Genomic DNA, 22,818 nt, shown 5'->3' with positions numbered 1-22,818 from the left:
TAATACCGATCTAATTTAGACTTGTCAGAACAAGTATGCGTCTTCACGTGACGCGTCCATTAAACGAGCGCCTTTCGCGATGGAAATAATTTTATAAACTTAAATAGAGCTACCCGATCAGGCCGTCTGATGATACTGGCTTCCTGATCTAAAGTGCACAAAATATTAATGTCAATCTTTCTTGTTATTTTCTTTGGCGAAAACTCAATCATCTTCTGCAAAGCCAAAAACAAAAACAAAAATCTTCCACAAAACAACCAAACCAAACACCGCGAATAAATATTTTACGATATAAACAACTTAAAGCACGGAAAACTTTTTCAATAATTACCTTATAAAAAAGGGTTGATGTGCCGTCTTATAAAACAAACCAAACAAACTTAGATATGACAGTGCGACTGACAAACAATAGAAATTTACTTTTTTATATTAAAATCGATCCAGAGATCCGAAATCTTTAAAAAGCCACAATTCAAACAAGAGTCTCAAATCTAAAATGGGCCTCATAATATTGGCCGATATTTACCTCTCTCCCACCGCGACAGGATGTAACACAAGGTCAGAAGAAAATGAGGCAGTGCTCCTAAAGAAGGGGCGCTCCGGCCCTGCAAAATATGCCTTAGTAGCCCCGTTAGCATTCCCCAGTGAGGGCGCTTCAGGCAACAAGCGATAAACTTGCTCCTCCCGGAAGCAAGGCCTGGAAGGGTGGACCTTCTAGGGCTACACAGAACATTTTGCGTCAGGCCAACTGCAAAAGGGCTATCGAAAAGGCCCAGTTTCTGTCGGACTGATTGCCGAGGTTGGAACATCGACTAACGTTGATCAAACTTCAACTGCAACGCTGTATCCCTTTGTCTGTTTTACAAGTACTTCAAAGGAATGTGTCCTTGATCTCAAAGCACTTGTTTCCTCATCGACGTAAATATTCCCAACTAACCTGACAAGCAGCAAAATTCCACTTCTTCACTGCTGAGATCCCTAGATGCCGCAAAGCCTTCTACTCTAAGATTTCCTTCCTTTGAACTGTTAGATTTTGAAATTGTCTCCATGTTTCCTTTTTCCCTGACTGTATTAACCGGCAAAAGTTTTAATGTAATGTGAACAAACATCTCGCTGCTCCATTCTCCGCAGTCTCTTGTTAGACACAATCCTAAATAGTAACCCCTTACACTCAATTGTTAATATGCCTTGTTTGGAGTGAAAAAGAGGTTTTTAAAAAAAGAATAAAGCGTCCCTTAAAGAAGGGGAATTCTGACCGATTGACATGCAAAGATTCTACGGAGGTGCTTTACTGTATTTAAAAATAAGATTCGTACCTTCAACATGCGCGTTTATCGATGTAAATGAAATTTGCAACTATGTGTGACAGACTGACAAACGAATAGACTTATTAACGTGACTTGCGTCCATTCAATCTGCGCATTTTTACATACTAGTTACTATACTATTTTTTAAATAAAAAAAAAACATTAATGGGGCATCACTTATCAAGGTGAAAAGGCATTCGAGGATGGCATTTAATAAGACGGGTAAATTTTCAGCTGACCAATGAATAATATGAGAGGATTGGAAATGACGATTGAAGGAAACAAATGTGTGAGGAGGATTTGAGCGCAGCCATGTTGCACTCTTAAGGGAAGCGATACCGCGTTAATGTGTTCGATAGTGAGCACTTCGTTTGATGCTAATCATACAGAAGAAAGGAAAGTTATTTGCAGTGGTGGTAATAAGACGAATTCTTGCTGTAATTGTCTTACAAGGGGACGGATCAGAGATTGAAGCTCAGTCGAGTACCTTTCCTGGGTGAATTACTATAGAGTAGGGAAAGATTATCAACATCATTTTGTGGGAAAGAGAGAGCGTGAGGGGAGAATAGAAAGTGGATCTCGTTTCTTCATATTTTGTCCTTTAATCTTCACATTCTATGAGCGATGTTTCTGACAAAGGGGAAAGAACTGCTATTTTCTGGGTCGGAGTCTATCCCTCTAAAACTTATCGTTGGCTTAAAGTAATATTTTTAGTTCCTTACATCAAGTGGTTCCATGCCTTGCCTGGGGCGATTTCCATTGATAAAAAAAAGAAGAGAAATAGCATCCATCGACGCTCGAGGCAACACGGATCGTGAGCAGCGCTTTATCCGATGACATAACTCTTTGAAAATCTGAAGCAGATCGACCAAGTGACGGACTGATGTAGCCAAAGATATTCGAGAACGCTCCTACCACAAGGACTCGATAACGAAAGAACCTAAACATTACAAGTGATAAACTATTAGGTTGGTGCAAAAATAATGCCGTTTTTATATAGACAGTTGAACGTCAAAAAACGACATTATTTTTGCACCAACATAATAGTAACAAAATGATTACAAAATACTAACCAAGTTCTTATTTCGTATTATTTGGATTATTCGGGTAAATGTTTTCACCTTCAGTGGTGTTTTCACAACGTTTAGGTTGATGTAACCTCTGACCTTTTTCAGGTGTATCTTGTCGAACAAGGGAATCTTTCTGTTGAACTTGGGAATATGCACGGAATTTCAAACAGAATCCTTTATTTAAGCAATGTGGTGGTGGTAGAATGCTCTTGTTCCGTCAGCCATGACTCAGTAGAAGTTCTAAGTAATACGCTATGATGTTTTTGAGGATTTAAACTTCACCTTCAGAACAGTGTAACTTACAACTGAATTTAATCAAGTACTTTATCCACTACGGCTTGTGTTCTTGCGGACAATTCTAGTATGAATTTATGAGCCTTAAACGTATACTAACTACTTATCGCTATATATCGCAACTTATTACTACAGATTACTATATGTGTGTGTATGTGTGTGTGTAACTAATTCCCGAGTCTGACATAAAAGTTTTCAAGCTCAATAAGATTTTTTTTACAGACATTTAAAATTGTCGTAGACTCGTGAACATTAAGTCTGTTATGCTATGCATATTTTGAGATGACTGGCCCATTTTTATGATTTCAGGTTCAAATGAACAGCTACAGCAGGAATTGGAATACAACTTACTAAAGCCTGATTGTCACAGCTGGTAGATTTCAAAAATGCAATCTGGACGCGAGGACACTTTAAAAGAACGATATGCAATAAAATTCTGTTTTAAACTTATAAAAATGTCACAAAAACGTGTGGAATATTTCAGATTGCTTTTGGGCCATCTTGCATGAATTAAGCATCAGTTTTTGAGTAGCATAAGAGATTTAAGAAATGCAGGGAGTTTGCGAGGGATGATAAAAGGTGTGAGGGTAAAGAAGTCAGAATAAATAAAGAATTTCATGGATAAGGACAGTCGTGTTTCTATAGAGACAAGTGCACAATTTTATGTAAATGTTGAAACCGAAGCACAATTATTCACGAGGGGCTGAAGATGCGGAAGATTTGTGCGAATGTTCGAGTCCACATCTCCATCTTTGTCTCAGACTATTTGACCAAAGATGGATACTAAAACAGTTTCTCGCCCTCCTTATCATCCACACCTTGTTCCTTGTGACTTTTGGTTATTCCATAAGCTCAAGGAAAACCTTAGAGACCGTCGTTATGAGACAGTTGAAGAGGCTATGATGAGGGTCATTGACACGCTCTCACAAGAGGACTTCCATGGGGCCTTCCAGAAGTTGTTGGAACTGTACAACAAATGCATTACAACCGGAGGAGATTACTTCGAAAGGGACTAGAGTTTCATGTATGTACTATCAATCAAAGTGCCCCTACAGAAAACGTTTGGAAACTTATTGAATGTACATCGTACCCCTAAAGAAGGTCGGAGAATGTTATCCGAAAAATATACATAATACGAAATATCAATTCTCATCTAAAAAATTTAGAAACATATATTCGAATTTATTTACTTTTTCTTTACAGCTTTTTCTTTTACAGGGAAATAAATATGGGGTTAGCCTAAAAAAATTGGGCTATCAAAAATTTTTGTTCGTTTGTATATTTTGAAAAAAAAAAAATAGAAAAAAAAATTCGTTTCATTTTCCAGGTGACAACTCTCGGGAAACCTTTGTAAACACCGGGTAACGAAATTTGTAAGTAACCAAACATGGTTTGTTTTGCAAGGGAGAATTGTGCTGGGTGTGTGTAATAAAGATTATAACCTTGTTCGGATTTATCATCTTTGGCGGCTCTCTCTCTCATCAGCATGCATTATAGGTAAACGGAGAATGATCGCTCGACCGGCACAGACTTAGTGGATTTGACAGTTAGAAAATTATTTATTTTGTTTGTACTTACTTTTTCTTGGGGTTGATATTTTTACATCTATATATCAATACGATAGTGTATGTGTGTGTTTGGTTTGTGTGTGTGTGTGTGTGTGTGTGTGTGTATTATTTTCTGTGTCACGCTTACATCCGGGTCGTTTAATTGTTATGTACTTCCAATTCTTGTCATAAATAACTTTACCAAGAATTCTTTATAAGTTTTGGTTTCGGTTTCGATTATAGCTGATGGCACTCAAGTCATCTATTTTTTTTTATAAATAATTTTATCAAGAATTCCTCACAAGTTTTGGTTTCGGTTTCGATTATAACTGATGGCACTCCAGTAATCTATATTACTTTTGGACGTTCCTATTTTGAAAATAAATAAATAATTGTTATAATTCTTTTTCTATCCTTTGCAAATGATTCAAATTTTAGTATATTATTATGGATAATAACGACTACGAGGTGTCAAAATTTCAGCTTTTCACAGTTGTTATTTCTAACAAATATTGGGTTTTTAAATTTTGTCCCTTAGTTTTGGACACTACTGTGTATATATGTTCACGTATATATACATATATACACACATCAATACATATATATATACATATATATACATACATATATATATACACATATATAAGCATATGTATACCTGCGTGTGCATGCGTGTGTGTGTGTGTGTGTGTGTGTGTGTGTGTGTGTGTGTGCATGTGTTTATGTGTGTGCATGTGTTTATGTGTGTGTGTGTGTGTGTTTTTTACGGTTTCTAGATTATAAATTATTCGATCGGGAGATCCTATTTATTAAAAAGGAGGATATAAGGCGATACTATACTACAAACATTAAATTAATATATAGATGGTAATTTAATGTTCATGGTATGGTATAACCTCCTGTCCTGCTTTTTAATAAATAGCATCTCCCGATCACCGAAGACGCAATGCAAAAAAAAAAATAAGATCAAATGATGTTGATTTGGGGCAGTATGTGAAACTAAAATACGAGAATGCCTTCTTGATTTTCTGGCTAGGATCCAAAGATAGTATCCGTCCTGTCTAAAGATGGTATAATGATATCGTGGGGGGGGGGCGTTCGCGCTGGGTATCCATACAGTGGAAATATTTCAGAGACTCCTATAGGGATATTAGAAATAAACCGTAATAACCAGATATATTTTAACACTACATTGACCAGATTACTTAAAGATTTTACAGTTTTAACAAAACAGATGCTGATTGCTGCACTGCTATTTCTTGTTCTCTTTCGGTGGAGGAGAAATCCTTCACGACTGAGACAATTTTTATTTTTGTACCTTTTCTCCACGTTAAAAAACGACCCTGGTGTCTAACTCTGTCCCGTGGGGAGGCATAGTAAATAGGTACAATATTATCGCAGGGTCTCTATTCATGCTGAACGTCCACAGAATGGCCAGCAGTAATATATTACATATGAAAGATACAGATGTTGAATTCTACAAGTCCCATTAGTATATATTAGTACCGTAGCACCTTCAACGTGCATGCGTGTGCCACGGTTTCCATATTATAAATTATTCGATCGGGAGATTCTATTTATTAAAAGGAGGATAGAAGCTGATATACTAAAAACATTAAATTAGTCTATGGACACGCTAATTTAATGTTCGTAATATGTTATCGCTTTCTGCCCTCCTTTTTAATAAATAGGATCTCCCGATCACTGAAGAAGCAATGTAAAAAAAAAAACAATTTAAAATAAAATGATGTCACTTTTAGGCCGTACGTGAAACCAAAATATACATTCTTGCTCTTCTGGCTAAGATCCAAGTGTAGTATATGTTCTGTCTAAAGATGGTATAGTGATATCGTGAGGGTTCCGTTCGCGCCGGGCGTCGATACAATGGAAATATGTCACAGACTCTTATATTGGAGATCAGTCGTAATACCCAGATATATTCTGATACTACATTAACCAGATTACTTAGACAAACACTTTTACAGTTTTAACAAAAGGGCTAAAATAATATCGCGAGGTCTCAATTCATGCTTAGATTTCAGAATACCCAGCAGTAATATATTATATATGGATGATGTGGAATTTCTACAAGTTTGACTTGTATGAAAGAAATATTTTTAATTTTTTGTTTTTTTTTCAAAGAAGGTACATTAATTTTTTTTTCAACATATGTTACAAAACAGTAAGTTCTTATTTTTTAAGACGAAAACATGGAAACAACTACGAACAAAAATCAAGTTTTTTTCATTTTTAATGCAAAGTATCTAAAACGTTTCTTTTTTTTTTTTGTAACGATGAAAAATTTTTTTTTTAAGTAAGCAACTATGATCGATAACTTTTTTAAAGAAAAAGATCAAATATGTTTTTGAGGGGTTTGTTTTACAATCCACCGTGATTCGAAAAAGTGATCAAAAATCAAATATACAACACATAAATGGGGGGGGCACGGGAAACGGCACGGCTCATCTCCGTCCCCCACCGGAAAAATAATTAAATTATAAATGAGAGCAATAAAAAGATAGAGATTTGAACCCCCCGCCAAAAAAAAAAAGCGATAAATATATATGACCCCATCCTCTAAAAAAAAAAGACTTTCCTTGCGCGTACTGGACTCGCCAATAGCGAATTTCACCCTCATCTCACACCACCCTAAAAATGGTCAAAATCATAAACGAACAAAATGGCAGGCATTTTGGTTGGGAATTTAAAAGCCGTAAAAAGAGTAAATATTTGAGATGAAATAAAAAATATTTAAAACTACTTTAAAACACCAAAAAATGGTGCAGGTAGATTGCACAGTAATTTTTATTTGCTATGGTAACATTTATTTATTGTATATTTGATTTTTAACCATGTCTTCCAATCGCTGTGATTTGTAAAACAAACCCGGGTTTTCCCTCCTATTAACGAAAACATCGTCTGCTGACATTGATTGCTGATTGGATAATCGTGTCGGTTTCTTCCAACTGTTTTTCCGGCAGTCTACAGTTAAGTTCTTGATCAGTACAGAGTACTTGTCTTTTAATAACTTATGATTAAACGTGTCTTTTTTTCTCTCTCTTTCAGCGACGGGGACCCTTCTCCCATTCATCCCTATCTACATGAAGAGGTTGGGTCTTCTGGCCCAGGAAGCGGGTATCATCTTCGGATGTATGCCATTCATCAGCTTCTTCGTGCAGCCACTGTTCAGCTTCGTCGCCGACAGATTCCACAAACACAAGCTCATACTTCTGCTCTGTACGTTCATGAGTGGTCTCAGCTACATGTGCCTGTTGTTTGTGCCGGCCAAACACATACCCCACACTATCACCATCAAGACGAATGTCCACTGCAACACCCAAGATTCGTACATCCGCGACTGCTTACCGTTCCAAGCAAACAAATCGGGGGGCAGCAAGATCACGTTCAGTCGCGATGATGAGTGCCCGTTGACCTTCTACGAGTATGCATCGATGTCCAGACAGAATAACATGACAGGGATACATTGCAAGGCTTCCTGTCTTTTTGCCGTTCCGGGGGCGTATACATCTCGGGTCTGTTTTACGACAGACGTGCGACCATTCGGGGAGAGAAACTGTGTAGATATCTGGGTCAGTTCAAGTAAGGAGTCGTACTTGCATTTCGCCATCAAAAACGCGACAGTGACGATGATGAGTGAGATCCACCAGGAACGGATAGCGCTCCCACACCTCATCTGCAAGGAGTACAATCTAAAGAACCTGCTCCATCAAGGGAAATCTTACTGGCAAATGTTGTGTGACGAGGAGACGGTTTTAAACTGCGACTTCGAGTGTCCCCGCCAGACTAACACCGGTTGTGAAAAGAGGATCAACCTCTACGGTATCACATTTGTCATGTTTTTCATCTTTCTTCTTATCTGTAATCTGTTTTCATCGCCAACAACTAGCCTTATCGACGCTATCGCCTACGATCTTCTGGGAGAACAAAATTACTTCTGGGGTCGACAACGCATGTGGGGCACCATTGGTTTCGGCCTGTTTGCGCTGCTCTCCACGGGACTAATGGAGTTCTTGGAGCACTCACATAAGGACATCGATTATCATATATCATTCTACTTGTTCATCGCCTTCATCACACTCGCCTGCATTGCTGGAAGCCGAATGGAATCGTCTACAACGATCAAATCGGCGCAGATGTTTCAGAAACTCGGGCTCGTATTCAAGAACATTGAGATTTTAATATTTCTATTCGTCATTCTAATCTTTGGAACATTAAACGGCGCCATCACAGGGTTCTTATTCTGGTTTCTGAAGGACAAAGGCACATCTCAGACCGTTCTGGGATTGTGCCTCTTTCTAAACTGTCTCTCTGAACTGATCATCTTGGGCATTTCAAATAAGATCTTGAAAAAGATCGGACACATCCCTTGCCTTTATATGGCACTAGCGGCATACAGCATTCGTTTTCTTTGTTATTCATTCCTCACAAAAGGTTGGTTTGTGTTGGCAATTGAGCCTCTCCATGGATTAACATTTGGCCTCATGTACGCGTCGGCGTCGGGTCATGCAAATATTCTCGCACCGCCTGGCCTGTCTGCTACAATGCAGGGAATCGTTGGAGGATTACATTTTGGATTTGGTAAGTACAGATCTATGTTTGTTTTTCTCTTTACACTAACTATCTCCCTAAAGATATTTTATATGTCACGATAGTACACCTAATGTTGTGAGCGATTTCTACAGACTTCTCTAAAATCTTTTGCGTGTATTTTCTATTCCTTTATCAATACCAATACTGTTTTTTTTTTAATTTGAAGCTCGGTGAGTGTTAAAATACAACAACGGAGCAGATATAAATAAACTCTCTGGTTGTTATGTTGTACTCCCTTCAAGGGGAGCACGGCACTAAATTAACGATATGTTACGTTCCCTTTTGGAAAACTGTCGGTCACTATACCAGATTAAATGAATGATACATCGGCACCAGATACACTATATGTTTAATAGCGGTATGTAATGGGTGCACATAATAGAAGGGTGTATATAATGGTTTCCTTGTGTCATCTAGTGTTCATAATTCTCTGTGGATGTGTACAGGACATGTACAATGTCGATAACATAAATAGGACGGGACACGGTTCCGAGTGATTATTAGGGCAAGAACAGCGTATTCTTTTCATTATTTTTACTCTCGGTAATATATACGACTCAGTTAGACACAATTAATCAACCATAATTAACAATTAATCACCTAACTCTACATAAAGACATATAATATATCAATGGTTATACACCTGAAAATCAAAACAGGAGAAAAGAATATGCTGTTGTCATAGCCCTAGTGATTTTGTGTCTTGTCAATAAAGAAAACATACCTTCGTTCGTCTGTGGATCTTGATCGGTGAATCTGCAAAAAGCTGAAAAAAATCCTTCCAATGAAACGACCAGGAGTCTCCGATTATATTTTACAACTTTTATTTCAAATTTTTCCCCATTTGGAAGATTGCACACTTGTCTTTTTTTCTTTTTTTTTTTTTTTTTTTGCTTCCCCGGCGTAAAGGGCCATAGGGCCTGTCGCTTCAGCTCGACCAGTGTCACTCCTTGTCAAACTGACGAATTTCTAACTCTGTATATATATATATATATATATATATATATATATATATATATATATATATATATATAGTCTTTGAAGTTTTTAACCTTTAAAACTATACAAAAAAATATTTTTACCATTCGTTAGAAAACCATCTATTCAGTAAGTCATTTAATCACCTGCAATCACTGCATCAACTCGCTCTCGAATTTACTATAATACCAATAATTTATTTTTCAAGGAATCATCAGTTGTTTACCATGAAACACTGTTTCGGGGATTTAAAAACAAAACAGTATATTACATATATATATATATATATATATATATATATATATATATATATATATATATATATATATATATATATATTCGTTTTCCATTACGTCATTAAACTCACATGTTTTAACCTGTGACTTTTTATTCACGTTTCGTCTACTCCAATTTCGTCAAATTCCTGTTTTTTTTTCTTTATTGTTCTACCAAATTCCAAACACCTATAAGCATATTTGTTTTTGTACACAAACTAATTCTGCATACAGACAAATAACAATGTTCTTTGTATAACATTTAAATTTTAATAATAACAGTCGATTTCCTAAATCGACTATTATGATTAAAAGTTAACGCACTTGTAGATAGGCTCTTCGAAGGTCAAGTAACGACACATTGAAGCTTTTCCTCCTTTATATTCTCTTAGCTTTTATGCGCAGATCGGCATGTGCTGTGTAGGCCTCAATGTGTTCATTTAGCTCACGAATGTCCAACACCGGGCACACCTTAAACTTACTCTCTTAAAAAAAATGGCCATTAGTAGAATTAAACCCTTCGGGAAACCAAGCTCTTCCTCAGAATAGGGAAGTAGCCATGCACTGTTCAACCACGTGTCCAATTCATAACAGTACCCATGTTGAATTCGGGCGGAGATCGGATACTCAGGTACCTTGTTATTGAGTCGATTTGGTGGGTGATTGCTTAACCACTTCCACGACGCCGTCCAAGCCTTAGTCTGCTCATTTAACTCGTCACTGAAGTTTGGCTCCTCTATTCTGATTGTAGCGCAAGCATAAAGCTCCATCCTAGTAAAAGTAGCATTATCGAACCGGTTTATACAGACCCACCCCAACATGTTGATTATGTCCATTCCGATCAGCATATCAAAGCCCGACAATGATAGTCCCGACACCCTTGCTATGGAGGACTTCACTGTTGACTGTTAGGACTTCCGATGCTAGCTGACTCCAAGGGTCACACGCTGATCCAGTCACGAAGGGGTTGAGAGCATCCAGAATCAACCAGAACTATGTGCTTCTTCTCATTAACAACGACTTCTATCATGGGAAGCGTTAAGAAAGTTAACAAAATAATAATAATGTTCGTTATCTAACATTATAATTTTTAATAATAATAATCGATTTTCGTAAATCGACTATCAGTAAGGTAACCCGGTGTCGCTCCGACATAATCTAATATAGGAACTGGAGAGGGATTCGATGTAAGTGTTTTGTTTTGTTTTGTTTTGTTTTTTATTTCATATTATTTGTTTCATTGCTATGTATTTTTTATTTATTTGAAAACTTGTTTTTTTCTGAGTGGTCCACAGAGGAAATATCCAGTGTTAACATACAACTATCGGTTGTGTCACATGAACAAAAACTGGTCTATAAACGTGCTGCATCTTTTTTTTTTTTTTTTTTTAATTATTGTTAAGATCAATAAAATCTTGGTCGGTGAAATCTAGCAAAAATGTCATACATATATAGCATTAATGTGTGTGTGTGTGTGTGTGTGTGTGTGTGTGTGTGTGTGTGTGTGTAATATAATTTTCCAAGTTCCACATATCAACTTTACTTAGTTGGTCATTTATTACTTTTCAAAAGGTAGCCATTACAATATTGTTTCGTATTGCGACTAACAAATCTGCAAAATTATGTTTTTGCTGCATATTTAGTCACGTACTCATCAGATGTTTACCTTAAAAACCTTATAAGAACACCATTTTGAACAACTTACATAGTTCATGTAAACGACACACTTTGCCTTTCCTTCTCGTTTCGAATATTATAATCTTGGAAAATTATTATATTACATTATATACGCCCTGGAACTCAATAAAAACGCATTCATTGAACTTGGATTTTTTATCAAAATTTTCAAAAATTATATAATAATATTCTTTTCGTCATAAAAACTTTATTTATGAGAAAGATTTTTTAAATCATTACGATTGGCATATACAAACCGAGTACTTTTCAAGTAAAGGATTAACACACACACACACACACACACACGCGCACACACACACACACACACACACACATATATATATATATATATATATATATATATATATATATATATATATATATAGGGTGAACAGAAATCCTTGGACCATTTTTAGTTTTAAAATTAAATATTGTTAAAATCACTTTTTCTCTTTTCGAATAAAGTAAGTATTTAGTCTAACTATTGATCTAATTATTTTCAACAAAAATATTAAAATAATTTTGTTTAAACTTTCAGAAAAATGAGCAAACAAGAGGCCATAATTCAGCTTCATTGCGCGGGAAGGACAAACTCAGAGATTATTAAGCTCTTGAAAGTGGCTAAATCCACCGTGTACCATGTTGTGAACAGATTTAAGGAACTTGGTACATCTGAAGACCGTCCTAGGAGTGGAAGACCTCGTACTGCTCGAACAAAGAAGGTGATTAAAGCTGTCCGAGAGAGGGTAAGGAGGAACCCGAAGGGATCTGCAAGACAAATGGCTAAAGACATGAGTGTGAGCGTGACCTCGATGAGAACCATCGTAAAAAACATTCTCCAGTTGTCCCCCTACAAGATGAGAAAGAGACAGTACCTCACACCTGCCCAAAAGCACAAGAGACTTGAAAGAGCAAAGCTTCTTCTTGGAGAACTGAAGGATGGCACGGCAGAGCGAGAGATCGTTTTTTCTGATGAAAAACTCTTCACAATTGAAGCGACTGTTAACAATCAGAACGACAGAGTTTACGCAAAATCTTCAGCAGACATTGATGACCCCGTGAGAATAGTTTTCCGCCGACAAAAGCCGTCTTCCCACATGGTGTGGGCTGCAGTCTCCAAATCTTGGAAGTCGCCTCTGATTTTCGTGGAGCAGGGGGTTAAGATCAACACAGATCGCTACATTAACGATATTTTGGTTCCAGCATTTGAAGAGATGAAGAAACACTTCAAAGATCAGCCTTTCACCTTCCAACAGGATGGAGGGCCATCCCACACATCCAGAAAAACTCAGGGCTGGTGCCAACGTCATTTTCCAAGATTCTGGAATAAGGAGATGTGGCCTCCTGCATCGCCTGATTTGAATCCCATGTATTTTCGGTGTGGTCTTTGTTGGAGGCAAAGGTCTGTTCTGTTGCTCATCCAAGTGTTGATGTTTGGAAGGCATCTCTTCTGAGTGAATGGGCTAAAATAACTCAGGAAACGCTGCGTGCCTCGGTTGGTAACTTCAGACAGAGAATTGAACGTCTAATCGAAAGGAAGGGACATCACATTGAAAATAAATAATTTGAATTTATTCTTGGTTTCCTAACTTATAATTTTCATTCGTGTTTAATTTATATTTTTGTAATTTTCTATTAATAAACCACTTTTGAATTGGTCCAAGGACTTTCTGTTCACCCTGTATATGCACTTTTAAAAAAAATAATTGAAAATTTTATATCTATATCGTTAATTGCTAGATGAAAGATAATGTTTTTAAATTGCAACAAAATGTACATTACATAAAATAAATCCAAGGTAATTTTTGATCCAATTTAAATTAAATTTTTATACCATACTTAGTAAAATTTATAAAAGTGCACTTTGAAGATAAATAAATTTCAAATTGTATCTTGTACCTTTATTTTTAAAGCCTATAGTAAAAAACATTTTGTTTAACAATTTTCATGCCTTGGATGAAATGCTTTTCTAACTTGTATCTTATCTTTTTAAATCTTTCCTTCTCTCTATTTCAGTTTGTATTTCTCCTCACACCACAACTCATTTTTGCAACCCCCTCTTTGTATTATTACAGATCTGAATATTCTCTCTGTTTCAGTTTATATTTCTCCTCACACCACAACTCATTTTTTTGCAACTCCCTCTTTGTTATACAGGGTTCAATAATGAGAAAATCTGAATTTCTTTTACAAAAGCTTTAAAATAACTTTTTTTAGATTAAATTTTTTAAACTTCTTTCAGAATAGAAAATCTTTAAAATTTAATAAGGAACATATTTCATATAGGTTTCATTAACAAATATTCAATACATAACGAGAAAAATAGAGATTAGAATTTCAAAAGGACTGTATAACTGGTTACGGTGAGTAGTAGTCAATAGTAGTCTTCGCCAGCGAAAGTCTTTGTTATTGTTATTCTATTATTATTATTATTTAAAACATTTTGTATCCTGCTCTTTCGCGCGAGGACTAATATATATATATATATATATATATATATATATATATATATATATATATATATATATATATATATGATATCTTAAATTCACATTAGCATTATAGTGAATTCGAGAGAGCAAGTTGATGCATTGATTGCAGGTGATTAAATGACTTACTGACTAAATAGTTTTCTAATGAATGATAAAAAAATTAAATAAGTTTTTCTATATAGTGTTAAAAGTTACAAAACATCCAAGACTATATAAATGATTTTTATACCTATAGACACTAGTGTTTAATGTTCTCGCAATCATCATTGCTAGGAGTGAGGATTGCCACTGGGAAAAGGATTTGAACCTCGCCATGAAGCCACCTTTGACTCTGTTAGCAAGGAAAGTGACATGTTCCCCTATTTTATTGACCGGTATGACTTCCTAATGAAAATAAATTCCGGAACTTATTCGTCACTCATTTCTTTTACCAAAGTTGTTTTGTTTCCAACAACGTAATCATAGGATTAAAATTAGAATTGATGAAACTGGATGAAATCATGTTGATAATAAGCCCATACCTTCATAGCAAATTTCATAACCCGCGACTCCATCCATTAGGCCAACATCGCACATATTTTGTTTAATTATTGCCACATTTCCGTTAAGGTTATGACACGCATTCAAGATAATCCGACGCCTCCTGGGACTCTACAATGAGATAATTTATTACCGCTGTTCGGAAGACAAAAACCAGCGCAAATGCTAACGCTTGATAAAATAAACAAAATCGATTATTTTAAAGACAACGGAAATGATTTTTGTGAGTTATATTTTCTCGGCGATAAAATGATGTTTCTTTTTTATTCAATACGACGCAAGGAGAAAATGATCGATTTTTCTTGCAAGCGCTGCAGGGTAAAATTTAATCAGCCGATCAAATCAATTACTTTAAAATGCAACAAGTGCACAAATAGGCGATCAAGGTTATCAATAAAATCGATGACTCCATGCGCTTGCGCGAGATGACAGAGGGAGGAGGTGCGTTTTGAATGTTGTTTTCTTAAGGATGCAAACACCTTTTTTTTTAATTGTTTGATTAATTAGATAACTTACATTTAAGAAATTATTGTTTTTATCAATTTAAAACATAAATTTTAAAGGCTATCTAGAAAGTAAAGGAAAACATATCAGTAAGTTTAAATTAGGAATGCGGCTTCTTCTTCTTCTTCTTCTTCTTCTTCTTCTTCTTCTTCTTCTTGTTTACTTGCCTCCTCACGAGGGCAGAGTTGGACACAAGGTCGGTTTTTAATGCGGGGAAAATCCAGCTCCCTAAAAAGGGGCACTCTTGATAAGAACAAAAATAAAAATTGCTTCAAGTCTAAGAGGATTTCTCCTTAGCTGATCGAGATCAGAAAAGGTGAAGTATAGTATCAGAACAGATACTAGACTTTATTCCTAATTGTTGTTGTTATTGAGTATCATTCATTATTTCGTATGAATCAGATGGTTGTTGACATTCGTTTCCTAGATCTCTTTTTAGTTATAATTTGAACTCGGCATCCCCAGGTTGTCAGTCCGTTTCGTTAACCATTTAGCCCCAACACCTCTTTGCAGCTGATGGCGCTTCCCTTCTCAAACAGCAAGTCGCTAATATGAGATGCAACCTGTGTCAATAACAGAATCAACGAAAGACACTAGTCATGTAGTCGTGTCAGCGGATGACCGCTAACGATCAAATTCTCGACATATTTGTATTCCAACCGAGCACTGTGGAGAAGAATGGTGTGATTGGTCCTGTCACCCGGGATTTCATCAACTGCCCGCTTCTATTAATGACATGCCACACCAAGAATCATCGAAAATTGACTATCTCCCGCCATTATTCGAAAAACGATGTTGAACCTTCTCTCGACCTACCAAACAATCAAGTCATCTAATAAATATATCCACAAAGGCCTTTTTTTTTTTACTGTTGAAACACAGCATAATCGCGTTGATAATCACGTTGATAATCACATTGATAATCAAATTAGGGATGTTAAGTCTGTATGCTATAAACAGTGTTAAATATACCTTGGCAAGATCATCTCACGAAGTAGCAGCTTTATGGCAACCTACCTGTCATATCTACTACCACCAGGGAGCGAAGTCTATGATTTGCCGGTCATTGCCAGAGGTGCGAGCAAAAGCTGGTAAAAAAAAAAAAAGATATCTCACTACTAAGGCAATTCTCTATCTATATAAAAGCCAAGTACGTCCAAGGATGGAATACTGTTGCCATATATGGGCAGGAGCTGCAAAAAAAAAACAGCCTATCCTGCCTTGACAGAGTACAAAATAGACTTTGTGGCTTAGTGGGGAATGCCCTTTTCTCTACCCTGCAACCTCTCTCCCACAGAAGAGACGTTGCGAGCCTATCCTTGTTTTATCGTTATTTCCATGGCAGGTGCTCGTCTGAACTCCAATCTCTGGTCCCCCCCCTCGCCAATCTTTCACGAAAAACACCCATCTAGCCGAATCCACTGTGAAAAATTTCCCCCACTCTTTATCTGTGCCTAAATCAAAACGTGGATTCCATGAACAAAGCTTCTTTCTTAGAACTGCACGCCTGTGGAACTCTGTTCCGTCCGCCTGCTTCCCACTGGACTACAACTTGGATGTGTTCAAGTCCAATGTTAACAAATTCCTAATGAACCGCCCCCTTAAGTAAACACTTCATCAAATCTCCACACTAACGTAATGTACTTGCAATAACCCTTATCCCTGAGTGGCTTCCGTGCCTTGATAAGTGGTGATCACTGTGTAAAAAAAAATGTATTGCTGTGGACTTCACGGCACAGCTGCACAAGCACAGGACGATCTAGATCCGCGTACATCCAGCAAATTGGGTTAGTGTCGTTTCCCATATATATATATATATATATATATATATATATATATATATATATATATATAATGTTAAAAGTCCACATATGCTTCTAGAATAGTGATTGAAAGTTTATGAGGGTTTTTGAAGCATGAAAAATATATTAAATACAAAAAGTAACATAATTTTCATGCTTCAAAAACCCTCATAACCTTTAAATCAATCAATCAATATATATATATATATATATATATATATATATATATGTGTGTGTGTGTGTGTGTGTGTGTGTGTGTGTGTGTGTGTGTGTGTATATATATATATATATATATATATATATATATATATATATATATATATAATGCATCTCCTTCTCTTTCCCCTTCAACAATATCCCCAACATCCTTTATCTCTTCCCCTCTCTCCTTCTCCCTTACGTCTCTTACTGTTTCATTTTCTTCCTCCCTCCTTTTTACGGACCCAAGCGGTATAGTGAAAACGGTCAGTTGAGTCCAAGTTAATATTAACCTTTTCGCAAAATGATACCAAAATGCTAATGGAGCAAGAGATAAAACCACACCCACCTCTAACTTAGATTATATCCACTAGTTCACTGAAATTTTAAGATGGGCAGAGAGCAGACACGTTGCGAAAATAACATCTCTCCCAACTCTATCCCCAACTTGGCTTTTTTAACCCCAAACCCTATCCTTCCATTCCCTCATCCCAACACAGGCAAAGTCCAATCAACTTTGTTTAACGCACAGCTGAACTCTACCTCTGTATCCTTCTTCATAAAAACTTTCTTACTGCAAGATAACTTTAAAATTCATTACTTATTCCTTTCAATGTAAGCGTGATTGTCTGAAGAGGTCTCTAGTTACTAAATACTAGAAGACCGAAACATGCTCATAACTGTGTAGCAACATGTTACTGTTTATATAAAAACAAATTAAAAGTATACATATATAATGCCACCGGAATTAAAACAATGCCGACTCAGGAGAGGTGTCGTTGGAAATTGCGCAACTATTGCCATAAAAATTGTATACACAAAGACACCCTTCAATGAGTTTCCATGGTCTCTCAAGACTGAACGGTGCCGATATTACAATATGATATCTGATCTTGATTTTAATTTCGTAATTGAACGTGAAAGTTGTGCAAACTATTTTGTTGGATTAATCTTACCAGTCTTAGGCCGGCTGGAAGAAGTATCATTGCTTGGGATTAAGTGAGAGAATATTATTTCCATTCGCCCTCCCCTAAAAAAAAAAAAACAACCAATTTTATCACCGTTTTTTTTTTTTTTTTTTTTTTTTTTTTTTTGTTTATTTGTTTTTGTTGTTGTTTTTTTTGGGGGGGTTGTATATGCAATTTTTTTTTTTAATTTTATGATATTATATTTTGGAAGTGAGGCTGATAGGTATAATTGACATTGATTTGGTGGAAGCAGATGGAAATAAAATGTAAATAGTTTAAATAAATTTCGGTAAATTAAGTATCATAATATCAAGATACATCGGATGAGAGACTTATGCACTTCCGATCCAAATCCTTAAGCGTTTACAATTATTATTGTTTTGTTTTTGTTTGTTTTTTAATTTCTAGAAGTTATATAAACTGATTCAGGCATCATATTTCTTATTTGTTTTTATGATCATCAGTCCCGAACGAAAATTCTATCATGATATATATATATATATATATATATATATATATATATATATATATATATATATGTGTGTGTGTGTGTGTGTGTGTGTGTGTGTGTGTGTGCGTATTATTATACACACACACACACACACACACACATATATATATATATATATATATATATATATATATATATATATATATATATATATATGAAGACAATAGGAGTTGGAAATGAAGACACAGAACTATATATTGGTGGATTTATTTAGAATTCGACCGCCCCCGCCCCCAACATCATCTATAATTTAAATTTGTTTTGATCTATTTCGTTCCTAATGAATCCAACGCTAGACGCCGCATCCCAACTATGTTACCTAGCATCTTCTCTACTCTTCTGATGAGAAGCATTAGGCTTCGAAATGCCTTGGCATAAAGAGTCCCTTCGATCCCCCAACTAATCTATTGTATTCCCTTATTGAATAAATGAACTAATCGATATCCACCAATATATAGTTCTGTGTCTTCATTTCCAACTCCTATTGTCTTAATATATAAGCTCTATTGATACTTGTTGAGCTTTATAATGTCCAGATATTTCTCCTCTCATAGAATTGAGCTTGCTCTTTTCCTCTAACGCTCTAAGCTATATATATAATATATGTGTGTGTGTGTGTGTGTGTGTGTGTGTGTGTGTGTGTGTGTGTGTGTGTACTATTATATGGTATCTACCGCGATGGATAGATATGGATACTAAAGTCATATATTATAGAATACATTATATATATGTGTGTGTGCGCACGCGCGTGTGTATATGCGCGCTTGTGTGTGTGTGTACTATTATATGGTATTTAACACGATCGATAGATATGGATACTAAAGTCATATATTATAATATAATATATATATATATATATATATATATATATATATATATATATATATATATATATATAGGGAGAGAGAGAGAGAGAGAGAGAGAGAGTCATCCAAAGACAGTACTGTTCCGCTGTTTACAGCTCATCAGTGCGGCTAGACAAGCAAGTGCTTCGAGTCGAAATCGAAATCTGACCGTCAAGCTGACAGTCTGCGCTTCTATTCTTGCGCCTCTATTCCTGTGCTTTTCTACAGCACCTGCTGAATGTAAGCGAAATTTAGATGTCAACAATGAAAACGTCTTTTCAGCCGACCGGAGAGCTCGAAGCAGTTTTACTTAATGAGCAATGCCTTAAGCTAGGTAGGCTTCCAACAATTTCCTTACGAGTGCTCTACCAAAGTAGGTAGTAAAAATTTTATATATATATTTATGAAGTTTGCTTTTTTTCTACATTGAATTGTATTATAAATGCTATATGTAATATTTTTTAATGAATATTAATATCATTATGCCTACAGATATTAGTGTTTCATGCTTACGTAATGATCGGTGTAGAAAGTGATAATTAATGTTGGTCCTATAATTCGAATCCAGTCAACAAAGTCAACCTTGGTTTTTGCGAATCAGCGTTCCTTCACTTGGCCATTGGGAATCAACATTTTAATGGAAGTGAATTTAGCTACTGATAAAGCCATGTAAGCAAGTTTGCCATAATCAAATGGCGATAAGAGTATTCGAACAAACAGTAGGTTTAGAATGATTCACGTGGCTAATTCGTCGTTTTATTCTCAATTCACAAATAGGGTTCAAGTTGAGTTTTCTTTAATGGGTTTATAACATTTTTTTTTCAATAAATATTAATAATAGTGTATACCTACAGACACTAGCGTTTATTCTTATGCAATCATCAGTGCAGGGAGTGATAATTACTGCTAGTTGCGAACACTTAAAACTACAGAATCCTTTTTTCATCATCGAACGAATTCAATTAATTGCTGTTGTCTTCCTCCAACGCTAATTCTCTAGTTTTAAGATTTTATCGCGCCAAATTTAAGAATACGTACGTTTGCGAATTATAAAGACAAGGATTAAATGGATGGGCTTTATTAACGTCTAATCGATTTTTGGAAATAATGAAGGGATTATCTTTCGTTATCTTGAAACCGTAACAATGTCGGCACGCACTCTCGTCGCCTCAGCCGCGGAATGAAAGAAAATGTCGAGGATCTTTGATATCTTATCAGTACAAAAAAAATACAGTGCGGATCTTCTTGACGTACAAGAACATCGGTACATCCACCCGATTGGTTTTCTGTAACGCGATAGTGTCTTCAGCGATGGTTCGAACGGTCAGCTAGGAATCTATAAGCATACTAGCAGATGTACTCAGCATTAACAGGTTGGCAATATGTTGAAGATTAACGATAACCAAGAGGACCCGTGGAAATTCCACAGAATGGGAAATAGATTTTTCATCAACAACTTTTGATAAAGTTGATATTATTTTGGGTAGCGTAAAAATTTAGTTTTTTTGAACAGAAAAACTAATAACACGTATCACATATGAGTTCATTAACATTCCTATGAAAATAGCATCCGTTGTATTCTAAATAAAGAACTGACTCAAATTATATAAAAATTAATAAGTACTTATAAATACTCAGAAAGTAATGTTGTGCTACATAGTTCAATACAAATAATAAAATAACATTGTAAGAGAGAATTTTTAACTTCTTCAGTTCAGCACTTCTCAGAAGCCAATGTTTTTCTTTTTCCTTATTTCTTTCAAATGTTACATTTTTTTAGGTAATGTTCCGCTGACTTATTTCTTCGATGAAGAATTGCTACTTATTTAGTCCGAACGCTACCCTTTGAAACGGGACAAATACAATCTTTTTAAGGCGAAACTTCTTCAAAAATGCCAAGTTCGTGGCATTTGGCTTTAAAAAGGCTAATACGGCAATTTTCGGCTAGAATCTGAAAGTTGCCTCCCTTTGATGTAACCTTGTTTTCGAATGTTATTATAAGTATATATGATCAGTTTTGTAATGATGTGAGAAAAGAACTCATAGTAATTTGGACGTGCAGCAGTTTTTCACCGGAGAAAAATGTCAGCGAAACATTGCGTACAAAAAAGGAACATTTAAATGAAACAGGTCAGAAAAAAAAAACTATTGATTGCAAAGAACTGCTGTACTGAAGGAGTAAATTAAAGATTGCCGTTTACAATGTGATGTTATTCTTTGTATTGAACTATGTAGCACAATATTACTTTCTAGGTTTTTATTAGTCCTTATTAATTTATCTAATTTGAGTCAGTCCTATATTTTAAATACAATGGACAATATTTTCATAGAAATGTTAATAAACTCATATTTGATGTGTGTTATCAGTTTTTTTATTAAAAAAAAAACTAATTTTTTGCAGTATCCAGAAAAATATCAGCGTTATCAAAAAATATTTGTTAGTGAAATCTATTAGTCATTCCGTGGAATTTCCACAGGTCCTGCTAGTTTGGATTATTCGGACTAATATTCTCATCTTGAATGTTATTACACAAAGCTCCAGCTCATTAGTAAAAAAAAAATGTAGATGGGTTTTGTATTTTTTTTTCGGTCTTTAATATTTCATTTGTTAATAGCGTCTTCTTTGGTTTGCCATTTTCATCATTAAACGTGTACATTGAATGGGCGCATTTTTATAATATCGGTTCATGCCTTGATTCTGCTTAAATTGGTTGCTTTGTAATATTTTTGTTGGTTCAGTTTTCCGACCCGCGAGGAATTCATTATTCATTGGCTGAAGTTATGAATACCGAATAACACAATGGCGAGAAAAAAAAACAAAAACAAACGTATAAATAATGATACAAAATACATAATGAAACAAAAAAGTAATTTATTTATGAAAACATTAAATACCGTAATATCAACTTTCGATTTTGCTTCTTTTTCTAAACGCTTCACAATAAAAAGGTATAGCGCAAGCACAAGTAAAACATGAGTCATCTCCCCTTGTTATCGCTTGACCAAGCTCTCTCTCTCTCTCTCTCTATATATATATATATATATATATATATATATATATACATGGGGATATTATATATATATATATATATATATATATATATACACACACACCCACACACACACACATATATATATGTATATATATGGGATACACACACACACACACACACACACATATATATATATATATATATAT

General features: G+C 35.4%; 1 protein-coding gene across 3 annotated transcripts in view; it reads left to right on the top strand.

Annotated features, from left to right (window-relative positions):
• Positions 1-22,818, top strand: part of LOC145286198 (major facilitator superfamily domain-containing protein 6-like) — a 687,250-nt gene that overhangs the window by 520,366 nt on the left and 144,066 nt on the right. For all 3 annotated transcript variants that reach the window (XM_080134993.1, XM_080134994.1, XM_080134995.1), the window contains one exon: positions 7,285-8,817. In XM_080134993.1, coding sequence (XP_079991119.1) covers positions 7,285-8,817 — 1,533 coding nt within the window. The remainder of the gene's footprint in view (positions 1-7,284; positions 8,818-22,818) is intronic.

The sequence above is a fragment of the Euprymna scolopes genome, chromosome 10 (assembly GCF_053919585.1).
Source record: "Euprymna scolopes isolate OS-2025 chromosome 10, ASM5391958v1, whole genome shotgun sequence".
NCBI classification, from domain to species: Eukaryota; Metazoa; Mollusca; class Cephalopoda; order Sepiida; family Sepiolidae; genus Euprymna; species Euprymna scolopes.
The sequence above is the reverse complement of the archived record's forward strand: the minus strand, read 5'-3'. Positions and strand labels throughout refer to the sequence as shown.